This window comes from Prunus avium, chromosome 3 (assembly GCF_965620075.1).
Source record: "Prunus avium chromosome 3, drPruAviu1.hap1.1, whole genome shotgun sequence".
Taxonomy (NCBI): Eukaryota; Viridiplantae; Streptophyta; class Magnoliopsida; order Rosales; family Rosaceae; genus Prunus; species Prunus avium.
Window position 1 is genome coordinate 3,232,353 of NC_142286.1, and position 20,375 is coordinate 3,252,727.

A 20,375-nucleotide genomic window follows, 5' to 3' on the forward strand; every position below is an offset into this window, starting at 1 on the left:
CTCTTTATAAGCTCTTGAAACGTCGAAAACCCAGGAAACATGTGGTTGAGGATTGTACAAATTTTGTTATAAAAAAATGCTGAAAAAAGATTGTCTTATAATTCCTTAATAAGACGGTGATCTTTATCATACTTTAGCAATTCATTTAAAATCTTAAACCAAACTTATTAGCATTGAATACTAATTCAATTTGTTTTATTAGCGTTGAATCAAAATCTGAATTGTTTATTAATTGTTCCAATCGGGTCACTTTCGAGTTTATTTTAAGTAATTATGATTATGAACCTTAATGATCCACTCATTTTGTGATGGGCTTGATTTGATTTCTCTCTTCATGTTATCTTCTTGTGGGGGCGGGTACTATTTGTCCTTGTGATACAGAGTGCGTCATCTACACACACTCACACACTGTATTTTCTCACAGCCCACAGGACAATCAACAACGAATTCAATGAAGTAAAAAGTTGCGTGAAGTAAAACGAGGAGGCGACAATCGAGAGAGAAGAGAGAGAGAGAGCAACTCTGGCTCTGGTTCTCTGGCTTGGCTGTCAATCAAATCTCATGTACAGAAGATCTGCTCCATGTTTCTCTCATGATTTCTGGCCTGCCGGCACAGCAGCACTTTCGTAAATAAGTAAATTCTGTTCCTTTATATTACTTTCTCCATAAAATTTCTTGCCGTTTTGTTTTTTTTTTCTCCAGAATATTGGCTCTCTCTCTCTTTCTTCCCCAATATGTTCCATTTTAGAGTTTCATTTCCTTTTGCACCTTGTAGACTTTTCTGGGTTGTCTGGGTTAATGGGTATGTTTTAATCCTTGTTCATTTTAGTTATGCTTCTTTGTTTCTCTCTGGGTGACTCCGTCTGTATGTTAATTATGGAAAATCCTCACTTTCAACATATGTTTATCAGAAAACACTGCCTTGTTACCAACTTGGATATTGCTATTTTAGGGTATGGGGAGTCCTTGATTTTATTGTTTTCTGCAAAGTTTAGAATCAATACAAAGTTGTTCTCTGCAAGTAAAGTTTGTTCATCTGGTTTTTATTGACTAATTTTGTTTTTGTTTTTGTTTTTTCCTTTTTTGTGCCTCTGCTGTTTTTCTTCTGAAAGACTGACTATTCTTTGGCATTGACTGGGTTTCTGGGGTCTTTTATTGTTGAGATTCTTTTCCACTTAAAAATTAAAAATCAAAACTTTGAATAGGTTGGTTCAGAAAACACAGAAGGGAAAGGTTCCTTTTCTAGGTAAAAGGGGTATTTGCTTTTAGGTCATTAAAAACCCATGTCCGATTTTTTTTTCTACTTGGTAAGTTGTCTGTGGTGCAGACATATCCTCATTCTTGTGTTTGGTTCCAAAGAATACAGAGGAAAATAAAAGAATAGGAAAATTCACCTCTATCTTGCTAAAACTAAAAGGTAATTCAATTGTTGATTGGCAACAGTTGAATTGTGGCTTACCTATACGTTGGTTCCAGATTCTGGCAAACAAGGTTTGAAACTTTACTTTCTGCTTTACCCTACAATTTCCTGCTAATTCAGTCATGGCCGTTCATTGTTTTTTTTTTTTAATATGTAAAAAGTATTTGAAGTTACATTAAACAAATGGGTACCCATTAGATTTCATCTTCTGTAAAGTTTGTTGCTTGGTTTGTTCCATTTCATTTTCCTCATACATGCTGTTTCTGATGCAGGACAAGAACTGTTCTTGGCTGAAGTCAAATTAGAATGGAAGGTAGTATATTTACAGGCATAGGAAATGGAACCCAACTAGATACCAAGGTTGTGCAGACATTTCAGAAGAGCTTTGTGCAAGTGCAAGATATTTTGGATCAGAACAGATTGCTAATCAATGAGATTAACCAAAACCATGAGTCCAAGATCCCTGATAACCTCAGCCGGAATGTTGGCTTAATTAGAGAGCTTAACAGCAACATTAGAAGGGTCGTAGATCTCTATGCTGATCTCTCCAGCTCTTTTTCCAGGTCAATGGAAGCTTCATCAGAAGCTGAATCAGGTGGGACTTTGAAATCTGATGGAAAATCTAGCGAGAAGAGAATTAGATCCGGGTAATTGTTCAAAAATTGGCTTTGTTATAGTTATAGATTCTGCACTCTTCATTACTGAATAAGAAAAAGTTTGTACCACCAGAGGGAAGAACTTGATGAGCTTGTGTTTCTCTTCTGTATCAATTATATCTATTTGAGGCTCTGTGCAACAGATTCACTGCCACAAACTTTCATGAAATATCTCTATAAAAATTTAGCGCTGTAGCTTTCAGTTTCAACACTGGATCTGCTAGATTCAATTGTGCATGCTTTTCTGTTTAGGATTTCATAGTTAATCCTATAAAGATCATTTAGATTTTGGTTGGCAAGTGGTGGATGCATTCATCAATTATTTTTAGGAAGGAGAAGAATAAGAAAATAAAAGGAAAAGAAAGTGTTGGATGTATCACTTTTTTCATGTATTTAACCTGTCCATGAGTGACTTTCAAGTGTTTACAAGTGCAGTGGTGATATTCATTAATCTACCCAAGCTTAAATGCTATCAGTTTGAAATTTCTGTTCAGAGATCACAGCTTTCTACTTGTAGACTCCCTAAAAGCTGAAATTTGATTTGGTTTTTTTATCTTTTCTCATTGGTTTTCATAATCATTTTTCTGATATATTATCTGCTTCTGATGGGAACTTTAGCTACCCACTTTATTCTTTTCCCATTTTTGTCAAAAAGATATTCTTATGGTGCCCCTCCCCTCCCTAGATCAGGATTACAGTGGAGGATTGGTATATACTGTTTGCTGCCCATATAGCCAAGTTTTGTATGTTTAGAAGCTCCTGTGCTTGTTGATCTTACTTCTCCAATGACCTTGACATAGGGGGCTTTTGGGTTTAAGATGCTTTATTAAAATTGGAGAAAGCAGCTCTGGATTAAAAATAATAATAACTAGATATGAAAAAAGGGAAATGATTTTGGTTTTAGAACTAACACCACCAATGCAGATCTCGTGTAGTATAAATGATTGTTGTTTTGAACTTTGTCTTGTTGCTTAGTTTTACAAGAAAGCACTTAAAGGGACAGAAAGTTGATCAAACAGTAAGAAAGAGTAGGGCCCAGCTGTTCATTCTTTTTTTAGGTGGAATGGAACTGGTTGAAACTCAGGCTATCCTTTGCTTAGGTTATTCTCTTATCCTTTTTAAAGTTTTCACTTTGTATCTTCCCTTTTAATTTCTCTCTCTCTCTCTCTCTCTCTCTCATGCGGTAGATGATTGCTATGTAGGTTTTGGCATAGTTTCTGAACACTTTTTGGCTTTGGTAACAATCCATTCATTGATATAAGCTTACAATGAAGTGATGCAAATATCTGATTTTCCCAAAGCATTGTTGAGGAAGATACATGTGGGGTTGGGGTTGGTTCATGTATGATGTTCCTCCTAATGGATGGTAAATGATTTTAGTCTGAGCTCAGTGGCCCAGATAAAAGTTTAATGGTGGTTAAGGACCCTCACTTAAATTTGTCAGTTCTCATTTACAATCAAATCAAGGCCAGCACAAAAGACCCCATGTGGTTGAGACAATTGATTGCTATAATCAGAGCTTGAATTTTGAAGGTTTGACAAATAAAAGTGGTTACTAGAAAAGGAGAGAGTTCAATTTGTAGTAAACATGCGGTTGAGATTCAAGTTCCAGTCTCTCTCCAATAATATCTCCTAAAATAAAATTGTACCCATCAAATGGAAAAGGTACAGTTGATTTTCAAACCAAAGATTGATCTTTGAGCCAAAAACAAAACCCAAATTAGGGAATAGCAAGGACTTTTGGAAATGTAAGATTGTGCCCCAACATGGAGAGCTATGAGTCAGAACAATGTTCACCAACTCGTTTAAAGTAATCTTGTTCATATATATGGAAAAAGGTTTTTGAATATAAGTTTGAAATGTTTTATTAAAGAAGTCATCAACATGGAGAGCTATGAGTCAGAACAATGTTCACCAACTCGTTTAAAGTAATCTTATTCATATATATTGAAAAAGGTTTTTGAATATAAGTTTTAAATGTTTTATTAAAGAAGTCATATAATCTCTTTGATTGTAGATGCATGCGGGTCTCATTATGAGACTCATATACACCAACGATTATAAAATGTTAATGTGTTCTCTCAAGTGACCACGACTGACATGATACCTAAATCTCATATAAATTGCCATATACACCCTCGAATTAGGATCTCAATCAAAAAGTCAGCCAATTTAACAACTGAATTAATTAAAATGGCAAATTTAGACCTTGCTATTGAGCCGTGTGAATTTCATCCAATTTTACGTTACCTACAAGAGTAAACTTGTAATTTCGAGTAAAATAAATAATTAATAATTAATAAGAAAACTAGAATAACATTTAAATAAATAAATAAAAGAAAAACCAGCCCCATCCAGCAAGAAGCTAGATTGAAGTTTTGTCTGTACCATATACCTTGGCTGCCTCCCCACACCGTCCAAATGAAAATTAAAATGAACCCAAATTTTCCACCCCTGTTGTATTTTTTGCAGACCTGGTTTTTTCAATGAAATTTCTAAAGGTTTCGAACAAAAATCAAAATAATGATAGCTGGATTTTTTGTTTTGGTGGTGGTGGGCTTGATGGATCTGTGCATGAATGCTAGTTGGGAGTGGATTTTATTATATCTATCTCTCTGTAGAGAGAGACTAAACGGTCTGCGTGTGTTTAGAAATTGAGAGAGAGAGAGAGCGAGAGAGATGAGGACGAGGACGAAGAAGATGGTGATGGCGATGATGGATCCGGGTAGGAGTGGTGACTAGGAGCGTGGTATGTTTTAAAATATTCTATTTATAGTGTATAGCCGCGCGGCTATAGTTTTTTAAAATTTTCTATAGAGTAAAGCCGCGCGGCTATACTTTGGGTAAGGGTTTTCAGTTGTTTCTTTTGAATTTTTTAAAATTATTTAAATATTTACTTTTTAACAACTTATTTTCAAAAATAAAATAGTAAGTCATGTGCCAAGCATGTGACTTTTAAAATAGAATAGTGAATGAAATTTGAAAAAGTTGACGGTAAGGGTTACATTGGCTATTTTATATAAGTTCATGTGTTAAATTGACTGAAAAGTTAGTTTAAGGGGTTAAGTTCGATTAGGGTAATAATTGAAGGGGTAAAATGGCTGAAAATGCTATTGGAAATGCATTGAAAAGATCCATGGTGTATAAGCAACACTTGAGAATCCAAAAGTCACATTCAACTAGCACTTTTGGATGAGGCATTGAGTTGTTTCAAATGGTATCACAGCTCAACACTTACACATCGACCCGCGCATGAAGATGATGTATTTGCCATGGTGTGCAGGTCTTCTTATATGAACGGACAAATCTTCTACCACTTTGTTATTTAAACATAGGAGCGCACCCATGTAAAACATTTGTGAATAAGAAAAATGAAAATAGACAAATTGATTATTGAAGTTGCTGTTCTGATTTCTCCATCAATCTGTTCAAGCATTCTTTCCAATCTGAAACCTTCTCATCTCCATTGACCACCTATTATCACACAATGCCATGAAGATTCATTACTCTCTTATCAAGAAGGGAAAAAGGAAAGATCAAAATAAATCAACAAGGGATCACTCCAAATTTACAATATTACATCTTTTTTCCACTGCAAAATGTCTTCATTTTTTATATACCTCAAATACGAAGCCTTTCTCGGGGACTGCATCAACTGCTTCCACACAAATAAAGGCAGCATCCTCCTTGCTAAGAGTTCTTTTTGCTGAACTACCCTATAAACAACAACATCAAAATGAGACATGAATTTTTTCCCAAATGATATGAACAGATCAAGCATACTTTCGACATGAGTTTTTCTTTTTTGGATTTTACTCCTAAAACTAAACCAGAAAGGTAAAACAATTTGGCATTGAATAGTACCTGTTCAAAGCTAAAACCTTGAGTTCCACCAGGAGAATTTTGTAACGAGCCAGCCCGGATCATGGTGTAAGGGATTCCTGAGGCTACCAGTGTTGATTCATCTTGCTCAGCCAATTTTCTTGCATTGCTTTTCAGGAGAGCTTGAATGCCATTGGCACCTTTGTAAACAGACAACTGCAACCTTATTATTAAGTCACAATAACAAACATTTCCTTTTTCCTAATGTTTCTCCACACAAACACACAAAGAGAGAGGTACCTGAGATAAGAGAATTACATGTTTGACCCCTTTCAAGCTCCCAACAGTAGATAAGAAGCCTTCCTGACAAAAGAGAAAACATTTAAAAGACATCTTTAATGTTTGAGTTTCTAAAGAGGCATCATGTCGAAAACACGAAGGCACCTATCTTTGCTCTGGTGGATTAGAGTTCACGTCACATGTTCGAACATAAATTTCTCAGGTGCAATTTCCCATTTTTTCAGTCCATTGCACCAGATGTAAGTTACATATATGTGAAATGCTGATTTCACTGTAACTATTGTGGAAGGTCTACAATCTCTTCTAGCAGATATAAGGTGCTGAACAGATTTCGATTTCAGTGTAAGTTTGATTTTGTTCAGTTCATTTTCAAAATGGTTTATAACGCTACTGAGAAGCTCAAATTTCACAAAAACCAGCAAGTGGGAGGTCTAGATATTATATATGCATACATTTGGGCATATTACTGTGCAAACTCCTCTTAGAGCTCTCCTTAGGAATGGCTTGTCCCTTGAATCTCCAGCCATTGACTTTGCATACAAAACCACAACACAATCACAACCATGCAGTCAATATTTCTAGCACAAAAATGAAAAGAAGTATGAGAACAGCAAATGCCAGTACAGGAACTAATTACCACCCACCTCAACATAAGTCCCAAATGCTTCAAGCGCAGCCCGCTTATCCTTCACCAGTGCTTTTATTCGAGCTCTTTTGACAATCAATGACAATATTACCATCTACATAGGCTAGATAGCACAAGGCTCAGAATCCATATACCAGAAAGCCAATCAAGAGCAATATAAACAGTACTTAACCGCAAGAAGCAGCTTGATTAAATATTAAGGACCATGTTAAGAAATGTTATCAGAGTGCGTAATAGATCTCTGATCGAGCGCTCTTGCACCGAAGATGAATTGTTCTGTGGAACTGGCATCTTTTCCTCAGATATATTTGCAAGCAACAGTGTCACTTAAAGTGATCTTTGTGTTGTGACAGTTTGAATTTCATCTACCACATCATTTCTTTTCTCAAAATTTAGGTAGATTTAATCAAGTTTTCAATTGCAACATGGGAGATTAATCACAAGTAATATACATCAGAAAAAATAAACAATGCTGGAAAAGCACCTGACCCATCTCACTATCTCCATCAGTTACCAAAACAGCATCCCTGGTTTCTTCTCCTTCTGCACAAGAATATATCACAACCCTTTTATAAAAAAAGCCCAATAAAGCATGACCATAAACATGCATAAAATTGCTATATATGCCATCACATCACCTGGGAATTCATCATCTTCTTCAACATTTGTTCCATCTTTAGGCAGAAGCTCAGGTGCCCCATACCATTTCCTTAACTTGGGACCCCCTTCACATAAATAGAACACACTGATAACTTAGACACAATGCAAACAAAGCAGCCAACTAATAAAGAATTGGGTCCAAAAGAAGAAGAAAAACCCAGTATGTTAGAACAAGATAGAGATGAAAATAAAGATTATTACCTTCAATATAATCAAGAATTTGGTCTGTGAAGCTAACTTTCTTCTTGGCCTTGCATTGAACAAGAGGATGCTTTCGGGTGCTTAAGATGAAACAGCTAGAATACGATGGCTTCTGATAAGGTAAATTGAGTGAAGCCAGTAGAGAGAGAGTTGATGAAGAAGGAAGTACACCCGCCATTGGTTGTCCGTACGTTGTTATGTTTCTCTCATCCAACCGTTTTTTTCAGTTGCCACTAATGCTATAGCCTGTAGAAGATAAGATTAAATGCTTCCATACACAACAACCCCCTTTCTGTATGGGAAAATTAGCCCAATCCCACTTTAACCATAGACCTCGTTGCATTACTTTGTCACACCAATTAAAATTTTATTACAATGTCACCTATACTCTAATTTCATCTATTTTTTCGTTCAAAAATTTGCACGTAATTTACATGTGACCCTTTTGAAGAATAGTTTGATGCTCGAAATCTTATACACTCCTTTTGAAGGATCATGCAAAGCAAATACAACGTTTTGGACGAAAAAATAGATAAAGTCAAGTCGTACATGGAACATTGCAATTTGCAACAAACTTTAACTGAGATGGCCCATTGCTTAAATTTTATTTTTTCAGGTGGCACATTGCAATTAACCTAAAATTTAAGTGACAACGACATGTCGTTTTAACGCCCTCTCCCGTCCTATATCTTTCAACTTTCTATCTAGGGTTTCCTAAACCAAATACCAAAAATAGAAAAAAACTGCAGAGCCCGTTGAACTCCAATCGAAGCGGCGCCCACCATGGCTACTCAAATGAGCAAAAAGCGAAAGGTCTTGCCACCGATCAAACACGCCCTAATGTAAATTTCTGACGTTTTCAACTTGTTTGACAGAATATATCTTGGCAATTAATTCATTTTGTATATTATTACAGTTTGTGACGGAGTGTTCTTTGCGGAGCTGAACGAGGTGTTGACCAGAGAGCTCGCAGAAGATGGGTACTCTGGCGTTGAAGTTAGGGTTACGCCAGTGCGGACCGAGATCATTATTAGAGCCACCCGGACTCAAAACGTCCTCGGTAACTTCTTAGACCCTGTTTGGTTGATGGGTAGTATTTGGGATTGTATTTTAGGTTGATTTATGTGTTTTGAGCTTACATTGTGGATTTACAGCACATAAGTAGCTTAAAGTTAGTAACTTTGATTTTGATTCTAGTGTTTGTCTCTGTTCAATGCTTGGTTCAGTTGAAGATGTGACTTTGAGAAAACATTGAAATTAAATCATTGTCCTTTACTAGTTTGTTTGTTAATTACGTGATTCAGAAAGAAAGATGTTTACTTTAATAATATAATATATTCAATTTATACATGGAAATTGACATTCTTATATTTTCAGAGAAATTTGGAGAAAAGGGATACTTGCTTAGCTTGTAACTTGAGATGAATTTTATAACTTGTGTCGTTAAATTCGCATTGCCTGATTACACTTTTTTATTGATGGGTTTAGGTGAGAAGGGAAGAAGAATTAGAGAACTGACATCTGTTGTTCAGAAGCGTTTTAAGTTTCCGGAGAACAGTGTTGAGCTTTATGCAGAGAAAGTCAACAACCGAGGGCTTTGTGCCATTGCTCAAGCAGAGTCTTTGCGTTACAAACTTCTAGGAGGGCTTGCTGTTCGGAGGTATGCTGAAAACTGACTAGATCTCTTTTCTTTTTGATTGTGAGTTAAGAGGATTCTCAATGGATCATTCTCTTTGATTCAATATTTGGTTCTTGGAGTTTGGAGTTGTGGTCTGCAACATCTCATTATATGTTATGCATTGTCCTAACACTTTCTAAAGAGAATGATCCAACTGTTTTGATAGCACTTAGTAATGAAAGTTGTTTTCTTTACAATGATGTATGACTAATGGTCTTGAGATGCTTTGTATAGGTTAGTCTTTGTTAAAGGAAATGCAATAGTTTGTCCAATCCTGTTTCTAGTAAATATCAATAGCATTCGGTTTTATCTCCCTTTACTCACACTAATGGTTAACGGGATCCTCAAGAATGCTTAAATTGCGTTGGAGTTTTGTTAGTCTGTTTGAACTATTAATAGTTCTTGGAGTTCGGGAACTCCTACATTTCATAACATTCCTGTGTTATCCAAATATAGCAAACTAGTCACTGAAGGTCAGTGTGATTGAGGGAATAAAATTAAGTAAAAAGATTTGACTTATTAAATTTAAATCATGATTGAGTGTGACATTTGCTGGTCCTTTTGGGATGATAGGGTTTGCGGTCTCCAGCATCTCATTATATCTTGTGCCTACACATGCATACACACACCAACTAACACTCATGCGCACCTGCACACATGCACACTCAAATACACACTCACACATAAACCAGTTTTATCAGCAATGGCATTCAGTAATAACTTATATCTCCTTTACTCACAATAATGGGTTAAGAGGATCCTCAAGAATGCTTACATTGATTGTTGGAGTTTTGTTAGTCTGTTTGAACTGTTAATAGTTCTTGGAGTTCGGGAACTCCTACATTTCAGAGAGACGGGTCAGTGGCCCACTACTAGCAACACCGATATTGTCCCCAACTTAACCACCAACTAACACTCATGCACACCTGCACACATGCACACTCAAATACACACTCACACATAAACCAGTTTTATCAGCAATAGCATTCAGTAATAACTTATATCTCCTTTACCCACAATAATGGGTTAAGAGGATCCTCAAGAATGCTTACATTGATTGTTGGAGTTTTGTTAGTCTGTTTGAACTGTTAATAGTTCTTGGAGTTCGGGAACTCCTACATTTCAGAGAGATGGGTCAGTGGCCCACTACTAGCAACACCGATATTGTCCCCAACTTAACCACCTACAAAGCCCAGTAGGTGTGAGGTTTTATCACAAAAGGCCTTGGTTATATTAGTAGTGGAACCATTCATTATTATTGTATTTTGTTTAGTCAAGTTTCCGATGTGGGACTTATATTCTTCAACAAATAGTTCTTGGAGTTCGGGAACTCCTACATTTCATAACATTCATGAGTTATCCAAATATAGCAATCTAGTCACTGAACGTTAGTGTGATTGAGGAATGAAATTAAGTAAAAGGATTTGACTAATTAAATTTCATTCATGATTGATTGTGACATTGTACTGGTCCTTTTGGGATGATAGGGTTTGTGGTCTCCAGCATCTCATTATATCTTAAGCGTGTGCAATCATGTGCACCTGCACACACTCAAATGCACTCACTCAGAAATCAGTTTTATCAGCAATAGCATTCAGTAATGACTTATAAATCCCTTTACTCACAATAATGGGTTAAGAGGATCCTCAAGAATGCTTACATTGATTGCTGGAGTTTTGTTAGTCTGTTTGAACTGTTAATAGTTCTTGGAGTTCGGGAACTCCTACATTTCAGAACATTTCTGTGTTATCCAAACCTAATATGCTAATCGGTGAATGTCAGTGTGAGTGAAGAAATTAAATGAAGTAAAACTATTTTACGATAAGTACATCCACGTTACCTAGATACTTTCTATCTAAAGAAGATTATCCCACTATTTTGATAGGACTTAGTAGTGGAAGTTTATTGTCTTTGCAATGCTGTATGATTGTTGATTTGGAGATTCTTCATGTAGGTTAATCTTTGACAAAGGAAATGCATTACATGTCTAATATATATCAATTTTATTAGCATTAGCATTCGGTTTTATCGCCCTTTACTCACCATAATGGGTTAAGAGGATCCTCAAGAATGCTTACATCACATGTTTGGAGTTTTGTTAGTCTGTTTGAACTGTTAATGGTTCTTGGAGTTCGGGAACTCCTACATTTGTTTGAACAACTCCTTTATTGTGTAACCATTATGCTTTAGTATTACATCCCTTTTACCTTCTTTTGTTAGGGCATGCTATGGTGTTCTTAGATTTGTCATGGAGAGTGGAGCAAAGGGATGTGAGGTACGAACAAAAGCTGTTCTTTTCACTTGACCTTATTAGTTTGCGCCAACATAGTAAAATGAATTTCTACTTTACAACATGCAGGTCATTGTCAGTGGTAAACTCAGGGCTCAGCGTGCCAAGTCTATGAAGTTCAAGGACGGATACATGATATCCTCTGGCCAGCCTGTTAATGAATACATTGACTCTGCTGTGCGCCATGTGCTTCTTAGACAGGTTAGCTCAATCATTCTGCCACTGGTTGAGATTTTTTGTAGGCAGTGTGCCTGAGTGTTGTACTCATCTGTGATCTACATTTCTTAAACCTTTATGATTTTTCAGGGTGTTGGGATTAAGGTCAAAATCATGCTTGATTGGGATCCCAAGGGTAAGCAAGGCCCCACAACACCCCTACCGGATCTGGTCACCATCCACCAACCCAAAGAGGAAGGGGACTACATCAGGCCCCCAGTTGTGGCAGCAGCTGAAATACCAGTCCTTGCTGCTTAGAATTCTTCGTTCGTGCAATTGGAGCATTAGGTTTGGCACTGTTAGGGTCCAGAGTCCAAAATATTATCAGATACCCCTTCGACTTAGTACCCCTATTAGAATATGGGATTTTGTCTTTCTGTGTTGCTATCTGTTTAGATGGATAGGATTTTCATTTTCACAAAATGAAATTGAAAGTCAAAAGGAATTTATTTGCTTTTTGTTCCTCATGCTACCCCCTTGATATGAACTTGTCCACCGGAATTGGGGTTTTGGAATCTTCATCTTATGGGACTCAACTGAAGTAGGGCAAAATGCCTTGGATTCTAAACATATCATTTCCCATTCTTGTAGAATTCTATGGTGAGGTGCCCTATTTCTTAATTGTTGGATCAAATTGGTTAGTTGTTGGATCAAATCGGTTAGTTTGATCCAACGGTTAAGAGAAAGAAGGGTCTTAAATAATTCCCTCAACGACTCCTCACTATTGAATGGCATTTGGGCTGCATCTTCTGTGTGGCCTTTTTGCTTCCTTTTGAGTTTTTCTATTGTTGCACTTTTCAGGCCCAAAGAAAGGGCGTGGCCTTCTTCAAATTTTAACAAACAAAAGTACGAGTTGAATAACTTCGACCAAGGTTTTGTCTAATGATCTATTTATAGGAATATGTCTGAATATAATTTTAGTTGACAAAGGTCCTTTGTCAAAGAATTAGATAAGTGATGGATAAAATTGTAATTTTATTATTTTTGACGAGGCAATAATTCCTTTTGATTCCCTTTTATCAACCAAACGATCATAAGGTTCAAGTAGGGGTGGTGGGTCGTTGACCTTAATCTGACTTTATTTAATTTTATTCCCCTTTATGAATATTTCTATAAGAAACTTGAAATCTTTAAAAAAAAAAAAAAAAATACTCGTATATTATTTATAGAATAATAGTATCTCATTTACACAAACTCCTAATGATTTCCTTAAAAAAAGACCAAGTGCTACAATTACACAACCTATCATATCATACATATTGATAAAATACAAATTTGGATTTATTTTCTTCATATAATCTATATATATAAAGCAAAAGGTAGAGAATGGTGAAACATTCAAAATACCAGAAAATACCCTTAGTTAATACAAACATTAAGAATTGAAATTATTAATTAAGTGAGGATAATATGGTAAATTTACACTTTTTCATATTAAAAAAAATTAAAATTAAAAGAAAAATCAGATAATGGATCCTTTTTTTATAGAACACAACTACCCATTATCTTTTTTAATTCTAAAATAAATTTAATTTTTTCTTTTAAAAAGCCTCTCGCAGGCGCGGAAGCGCATGCAGAGAGGCTAGTACTAGTTAAACATGTTTATCATGTTAAAAACGGGTTATTAAGTGTGACACTAATCATATACATCTATTATTATGTTTAGCGGGTCATGTAATATTCGTGTTCATATGATCAACCAAACTCACTAATTTTGTGTTACTCTAGAGTTGTGTTGTTGTATTGGTTCAAAAGTTTCCAGTGCTAGCCAGTTCATTTAAAAAAGAACAAAAAAACGAAAAAAGAAAAATTCAGCAGCTACAAAATAATGAAAAAAGGGGAAAATATAATATTGTGTCACTCTAGAGTCGTGTTGTTGTACTAGTATTGGGTCAAAAGTTGCTAGTGCTAGCCAGTTCATTTAAAAAATAACAAAAAGAAAAAAAAAGAAAAACTTCAGAAGCTAAAAAGAAAAGAAAAGAAAATAGGAAAAATAGAAAAAGAGAAGGCGAAGCTAACCGGACCCCAAGTCTCATTTGTGAACTGTATTGGAAGGAGAATTTGGAGTCCGGAACTGTATGATAGTAAGCACAGCGTACTAAAAAAGCGAGCCAAAAACACAGAGGCGCACACACACGGGTGCAAGCAAGCAAGCAAGCAAACCAATCCGATTGTTTTCCCCTTCGTTTAATTTTTTTGTTTTTACAATTTTCAAGCTTCTCTCACAAGCTTTCCTTAGAAAACGACTCGTCTTCCCAACTCAGTCTCCGGCGCTTCGAATCGGTCGCTTTTCTTTGAATTTTCCACTTGCAAACACTGAATCAACTCGCTCGCCACTCGCACACCCCTATGGTGAGCCCCATCTTACTTAATTTCGCTTCATTTCATATTCAATTTGGCTTCCAATGCGAATTTTTTTACCAATTTCTAGTCTTTTGGTAGTTTTTGCATACGAATTCTAGCTTTAAGTGTAGTTTCGTTTCGTTTACTTTACAATTTAGCCTGAAATGGTACTTTTTTCTTAAAAGAAATGTACTTTATGTATCTAGGCTTGGAAATTTGCAGTGTTTGTAGCAATATAGTTTTACATATAAATTTTCTTCCTTTGCCGGTTTGCTTTGGGAAATTTTAAGTTTTGAATGGTAGCTTTGAATATTTGATTTGGAAATAATTTTGCATGTGTTTTTATTTCTAGTAGATAGGTTTAGGCGCATTTATATTTTTTGGTGGATAAAGTTTTATTTTATTTTATTTTGGAAACTATAAAAGTTAACTTTATTTATTTACTTTGTTTTGTTTTGTATTTCTTTTGGGGTTTCAGTTTGTGTATTTGAGTTGCATGTGGTGGATTTTCCATGGAAACAGTGGTTGGTGTTGAGGGGAGTGATGAAGGGAAGTGTGAGGAGAGTGGGGTTGAGAAAAGTAGCTCTTCTTTGTCTTCACCGAAGCAGATTACCGATCCTGTTGTATACAAGCTCGTTCGGGTATGTTTTCATTTAAACTAAAAGTTTAACTATTCTGTTGGTGGTAGTAGTTTTATGCGCATAAAATTGAAAGGTGAATTGCTTCTTTTTGCTCTTTCTTGGAGGTATAAGTCTGGTGCTGCTCAAGATGCAGTAACTGTATTTCATTTGTTATGAGTGATTCAACTTTTCAATTTGGAAAAACACGATTAGCTTAGTAATGTGTGTTAATTGTAACTTTAGAGTCGATAAAAAGGACTGTCTACCAAGTGTTTTTAACAGTTATTTCATTCATAAATTACAGTTAGAAGTCAGTCAATCAATTAATCCAATCAGTTAGTGCTGTTGGAATCTGAGCCGGGAGAATCAGATTTAAGAAAATCATAATAGAAACATACTGAATCTAGAACATTGCATTTCTTCTCAGAAGCTTGATTTTGGGGATTTAGTTTATGCCCCCTTGGGAGTTGAGGTATCTGTCGAGTCTTTAACTGTAAACTTCAGGTTTATACTTCAATTAAATGAGAACATTTCTTGTTTGGCGAGGTGAGGCTCTCTATAATGTGTTGAAGGGGAAAAAGGTTAAAATCACATTGCACTTGCATATATGGACATCGTTAGATCAATGTTGATATTGTCATTGCCATTTGTTGTGTTATCCTTCAATGATGTTTTATCTGATGCCAGGTTGAAGGTGATGGGAGATTAGTGCCAGCAACAGATGATGAAGTAATGGAGGTTGAGGAATTTCTTGTGGATGAGAAGATTGAATTACCTGTTGTTACAGACGCTGGAAATGTTGAGTGCATTTCCAATGAAGAGTCTTCCTCTGGGAAGTCTCATAAAGAAAGCTCAGAAGGTCTATTTGAGTTATTTTTGTAACTAATTATTTCACTTCCATCTTTATCGTTATGGTCATTTTGAGTATAACTTTAAGATCATGCAATGGGAATTTGGAAGCTTCAACTAGAATTTATGTTTCTAATTGAGCAGAGGACATTCTAGGTCTGATTTTTATCTTTTCAGATTTTTAGATTGAGTCTTAGATGGTATCCCAATTCTGTATTGGATTTATATTGAGAAATCTTATTCCAATTTGTTTTTTCCTTAATGGGTTTGGGGGTTCATTTGCATTCTTGGCTAAAGTGACCAATTTATTTGGTACTTTTTAGTTATATTCATTTTCTGTTTTGTATACCTATTATTTCTCTTACTTTAGTGAAGTATTGATTTGATGATATATGGTTTTTTTGAGAAACTAGATCCCATGGAACTTGGTTTATTAAATCATTTGCACATTCTGTTTTATATTTTATGGTGTTGGTTCTGTCATAGTTTTCATGCTGAGGTTTGCTACCCAACCTTTGTGGTTGGGGGTCCCTACTAACCCGAGGGTAGGGGGCCCCTACTAACCCGAGGGTAGGGGTCGTGTTCTGTCATAGTTTTCATGTCTGATTGAGAATCACATTTCCAGGTCTGTCACATTCAGAGAACACAGAACCTGATGCAAAATTAAGTGCACGGCTTGAGGTATTGACTTGATTTCTTTTGATATAATTTCTTCTTCTGTTCTAGAATAAGATGGATAAAAAAAACATTTAGAGTTGCATGTTATAGCATATTTCGTTTGTACAATCTGATGTTTACATCAAATTAACAAATTTATTCAAGTGCTTGGACATGTTACGTCTGCCCTTGTACAACAGCTGCATTTTCTAAATGCTGTACATTTTAATCTTCTAGAAAAGAATTTCTTGATCTTTGAATTTATTTTTCTGTATTATGTACTGTGGCATATTTCTTCTTCAACTAGTTTGATTGCTCACTTCTTTGAACTTATTGATAGTTTATTTCAATTTGTTATTTTCTTGTGTATCTGCATATGTATAATTTAAGCATATCTAGTTATTAATCTTCTTGGATCCTTCTCGACCGCTAAAATCTCTTGTAGTACATCGAGGAGATGTTGCAAAAGGTCAAACAGGAAGAGAAGCTCCGCTTAGCATGTGGATCTCCTGATCATTCTTCTGCTTTTATGAATGTAGACATCCAGTGTTCTGATCAGCATGATAAATTGCCTGCTATTGATAAGAAGCTGCAATTTGAAATTCCTTTGCAGGAAATTGTTCCTTCTTCAGACCTGAGTTTAGATGACAGCCATATTAATGAATCTGCGAGAATTGGGGAGTGCTCAAAACCTCCAGATGGACCAATTGAAAGTGGATCACCAGCTTCTGTCATCTGCAATAGTTCGAAGCCTGATTTTTATACATTAAAGGGGGAGATATGCTTGGACAACCTATCAATTAGGGAACTTCATGGATTGTTTCGAGCAACTTTTGGGCGAGAAACTACTGTTAAGGACAAGTTGTGGCTTAAGCGTAGGATTGCAATGGGGTTGACTAATTCTTGTGATGTTTCAACCACAACTTTCACTATTCTAGATAACAAATTGGTGAACAAGGGTACAGATAATAGCTTTCAGAATGCAGATGGTATGCTCACTGAAGGGTCTGATGGTGAAGCGAAGAATCTTGGGTATGAAACTTCACCAACTAGCCACAGTAGCCAAATGGAAAATCATCAAATTGTGTTGGGCAAGAGATTGGGAAACCTTAGTGTAGAACTTGATTGTGGAAGTGATGATCTTCAAGTGGAACATAGAGGTGCCAAAAGAGTTAGAAAGCCCACTAAGAGATATATTGAAGAACTTTCAGAAGTTGAATCAAGAGATTATACCCCAAAAGTGATTAGTTCAGCAAAAAATACAGGACACGGACAAACATCTCCAAAATATTGTATACAACCTCCTGGAAATGCCCCTTTAAATGAGAGAACTATTGTCACCAGGTTGGACTCTCTCGGTGGATCTGGCGTTCAGGTTCCTTTTGTTTCTCGAGTTCGAAGAAGCCGTCCAAGAAAAAATATTATGGCTCTTATGGTAGGTAAAACCATTTTGTAATGGGGCAATGAGTCATGTTATGCTTTATGTTTGGCTTTTTTTTCCTCAAGCATGGGAGTTTCTTATCTAAAAGATCTAGGTTGTCATTTTTCCCTTTTCTTCCAGCCGGAAGCAAAACCAGTAGTTTCATGATTCATCTGTTTAAATTTAATCAAGAATATATTATAGCACTACAAAACTTCTGAATGACACAATAATTGAAGTGATTTTGGATTTCGATTGGTAGAAATTCGATTCAAGTGGAATGGGTGTGGCAGCTAAACTGGTACAAGAGGCACTTAGTGTGCGTAGTTCTCCACCAGAGAGTGAGCATGCGGATAAAGTCTTGAAAGTGAGATCTGCTTCTGAACAGATTCAACCACTGGTAAGATAAATTTTGCTCAATTGGATTCAATTTTTCGTACTTGGCAATTGACATTGGGTTATGGGCATATTTGGCTGAATTTAATAATGTGACAATAATGCCTATGTAGCTGATGATAGTCTCTGCCTTGTTTCTTTGTAATTGTTCTCCTTAAATTAGTTGTAGACTGGTATTTTGTCTTCTTAAGGACTAAAGTTTATGATGAAAGCATTGTTTATTTCGGTTGTTTTGCTTCTCTGCATTTATATTTGTTAGATTAATAGGCTAGACTGCGGTCAACCTTCTCTTGTGTTTAAGAAGGCAAGATATGGCATTAATGTTATGTTTGAGTATCCATGGATGGTTATACAAACCAATTCAGTCATGCAAAATGCCTTAAGATTAGTCTTCCATGAGTAAGGAATCATCTTTATTTTTCTATATGTTTGGATCAGTTAAGACATTTTTTGGCGGGGGATTTGAACTTGGGTCCTCTTTAGACGAGAGATGTGGCTATCAAAAGGCTGTGCCCCGGCGATCAATACTACAGAACCATTGAGCATATATGACTGCTTTGTTTATATCATGGTTGCGTTTGTTCTCAGTGCTATATGTCATATCTGTAAATTGATTGGATACTAATTCTTTTGTTATGGTAATTTATTTCCTATGTAGTTTGCTGCTGAACCAGAGAAGGACAAGCGTCGCTCGGTAATGAGTACAATTGAACTGGGGAAGAACTTGGGCTTGAAACAGACAGATTCATCCGAGGACAATTCAGATGATGGTATTGCAACGGTTCCCACAGCAAAAGGTGGAATGAGAAGGAAACACCATCGAGCTTGGACTCTTGTTGAGGTTATAAAATTAGTTGAGGGTGTCTCTAAGTGTGGCACTGGGAGGTGGTCTGAAATAAAAAGGCTTTCTTTTGCATCATATTCTTATCGCACTTCTGTTGATCTCAAGGTATATTTTGCTTCACATTTTGTATTGTCAAAATACCACGTTCATGTAGCATCCAAATATGCTGAAAAAAAAAAAGCTAAAAAAAAGGGTATTGAAATTCTTTAGACTGAGAAAACACATTGTTTTGTAGGACAAATGGAGGAACCTGTTGAAAGCAAGCTTTGCCCAAACACCTCCTGATGATGGAGTGAGTATAAATGACATTTCCCTTCCCTCTCTTTTATGGTTTAGTGAGATGGGAAGTGTTCAACTTTTTATGGGTTTGAATGCAAGCTTGCTTTGAACTCTTTCGTCAGCCTTTAACTACAAATTCTGGATTCAAATATATCTCCCAGAAGTGTCAATATTCTGCAAATAAAATTTCCAAACTTTGATTATATCTTTATAATTTTCTACAATTTTGACTGGCAGTAAATTCTGCACTTGTATTGAATTTGTCTTTGCCTAGTGCAATTTCTGCTACCCTATATCATTGATGTGTTTTTTTAATATTATGTCTTGTTAATTTCAGGGTTAACTTGGTTTCTCTGTTGGCAATTATGCAGATAAACTCTCGGAAACATGCTTCAGTGCCCATCCCGGCAGCAATTTTGTTAAAAGTGAGAGAGCTTGCCGAGATGCACGCTCAGGTACCGCCAAATCTAGGGCCGGGCAAGCTGCCCAGCGTTAGTCGAAGCGTGCATCAAACGAGATCAGGCTACTTGTAACATTGTATATAAAAAACATGTTAGTTGTGCGAATCCCAAATAAAGGTACTGAACTGTAACGAGTTTGATCTGCTCACCATTCACTTGTTAACATAGTTGATGATGTGCTGCAGATGGATATTGCGGGATGTAGGCTTTAACAAGTGTTTCATACATTTTCTCTCGACTCTGACATTTGCTTTTCAACTTATCATCATTGTAGGTTTTATGGCCATATTAAATTATAATGCAATGAAAGGTCTTAGAATCAAGTCTCAAGATGACTGAAAATTACATGACCCTTATCCCGACAATTGCGATTCCGTTGCAACACTTTTTCGTTTCTGAATGTTTTGGATTTTCTGATAAAAGTCGTGGTTGGTAAAGGGAGGGGATGCTCTAGAAATGAAGCATAATTTCACTGGAAGCGTCGTGTAACATGGATGTCGGGATGTGTAACGAAATATTACAAAGGCCTTGTTGTAATTAGATGTGCTCTTTTGTTTTTCAGCTTAGGGGTTGAATTCTGTACATTTGATATTTGTAAATTTGTCACCGCTTTAACC

General features: G+C 36.1%; 4 protein-coding genes across 13 annotated transcripts; 3 read left to right on the forward strand and 1 right to left on the reverse strand.

Annotated features, from left to right (window-relative positions):
• Nucleotides 1-299: 299 nt before the first annotated feature.
• On the forward strand, nucleotides 300-2,285 carry ELF4-L4 (ELF4-like 4). 2 transcript variants are annotated; one of them, XM_088249804.1, is made up of 2 exons: nucleotides 300-634; nucleotides 1,693-2,285. In XM_088249804.1, exon 2 carries the CDS (start codon nucleotides 1,727-1,729, stop codon nucleotides 2,069-2,071), a length of 345 nt encoding a protein of 114 aa, XP_088105930.1. In that variant the 5' UTR covers nucleotides 300-634; nucleotides 1,693-1,726; the 3' UTR covers nucleotides 2,072-2,285. The 2 variants fall into 2 exon arrangements, with proteins under 2 accessions (XP_088105930.1, XP_021800598.1); XM_021944906.2 differs by lacking the exon at nucleotides 300-634 and adding an exon at nucleotides 699-1,491.
• Nucleotides 2,286-5,230: 2,945 nt separating this feature from the next.
• Nucleotides 5,231-7,968, reverse strand: LOC110744871 (NAD(P)-binding Rossmann-fold superfamily protein). 4 transcript variants are annotated; one of them, XM_088249800.1, is made up of 9 exons: nucleotides 7,706-7,968; nucleotides 7,483-7,569; nucleotides 7,329-7,387; nucleotides 6,843-6,938; nucleotides 6,651-6,728; nucleotides 6,217-6,261; nucleotides 5,941-6,114; nucleotides 5,697-5,792; nucleotides 5,231-5,550 (listed from the first exon to the last, which is right to left on the reverse strand). In XM_088249800.1, the coding sequence occupies exons 1-9, from the start codon at nucleotides 7,881-7,883 to the stop codon at nucleotides 5,467-5,469; spliced, it is 897 nt and encodes a 298-aa protein (XP_088105926.1). In that variant the 5' UTR covers nucleotides 7,884-7,968; the 3' UTR covers nucleotides 5,231-5,466. The 4 variants fall into 4 exon arrangements, with proteins under 4 accessions (XP_088105926.1, XP_021800596.1, XP_088105929.1 ...); XM_021944904.2 differs by having other exon boundaries at nucleotides 6,199-6,261; nucleotides 7,706-7,967; XM_088249803.1 differs by lacking the exon at nucleotides 6,651-6,728.
• Nucleotides 7,969-8,290: 322 nt separating this feature from the next.
• LOC110744853 (small ribosomal subunit protein uS3x-like) lies at nucleotides 8,291-12,471 on the forward strand. Its single transcript, XM_021944878.2, has 7 exons — nucleotides 8,291-8,321; nucleotides 8,414-8,518; nucleotides 8,622-8,765; nucleotides 9,194-9,365; nucleotides 11,604-11,658; nucleotides 11,743-11,874; nucleotides 11,980-12,471. The coding sequence occupies exons 1-7, from the start codon at nucleotides 8,291-8,293 to the stop codon at nucleotides 12,145-12,147; spliced, it is 807 nt and encodes a 268-aa protein (XP_021800570.1). The 3' UTR covers nucleotides 12,148-12,471.
• Nucleotides 12,472-13,979: 1,508 nt separating this feature from the next.
• TRFL6 (TRF-like 6) lies at nucleotides 13,980-20,081 on the forward strand. 6 transcript variants are annotated; one of them, XM_088250729.1, is made up of 10 exons: nucleotides 13,983-14,241; nucleotides 14,711-14,873; nucleotides 15,540-15,711; nucleotides 16,327-16,382; nucleotides 16,804-17,793; nucleotides 18,041-18,178; nucleotides 18,833-19,123; nucleotides 19,254-19,310; nucleotides 19,669-19,875; nucleotides 19,944-20,081. In XM_088250729.1, exons 2-9 carry the CDS (start codon nucleotides 14,745-14,747, stop codon nucleotides 19,828-19,830), a joined length of 1,995 nt encoding a protein of 664 aa, XP_088106855.1. In that variant the 5' UTR covers nucleotides 13,983-14,241; nucleotides 14,711-14,744; the 3' UTR covers nucleotides 19,831-19,875; nucleotides 19,944-20,081. The 6 variants fall into 6 exon arrangements, with proteins under 6 accessions (XP_088106857.1, XP_088106855.1, XP_021800584.1 ...); XM_021944892.2 differs by having other exon boundaries at nucleotides 13,984-14,241; nucleotides 20,033-20,081; XM_088250728.1 differs by having other exon boundaries at nucleotides 13,984-14,241; nucleotides 19,669-20,081.
• Nucleotides 20,082-20,375: the final 294 nt, after the last annotated feature.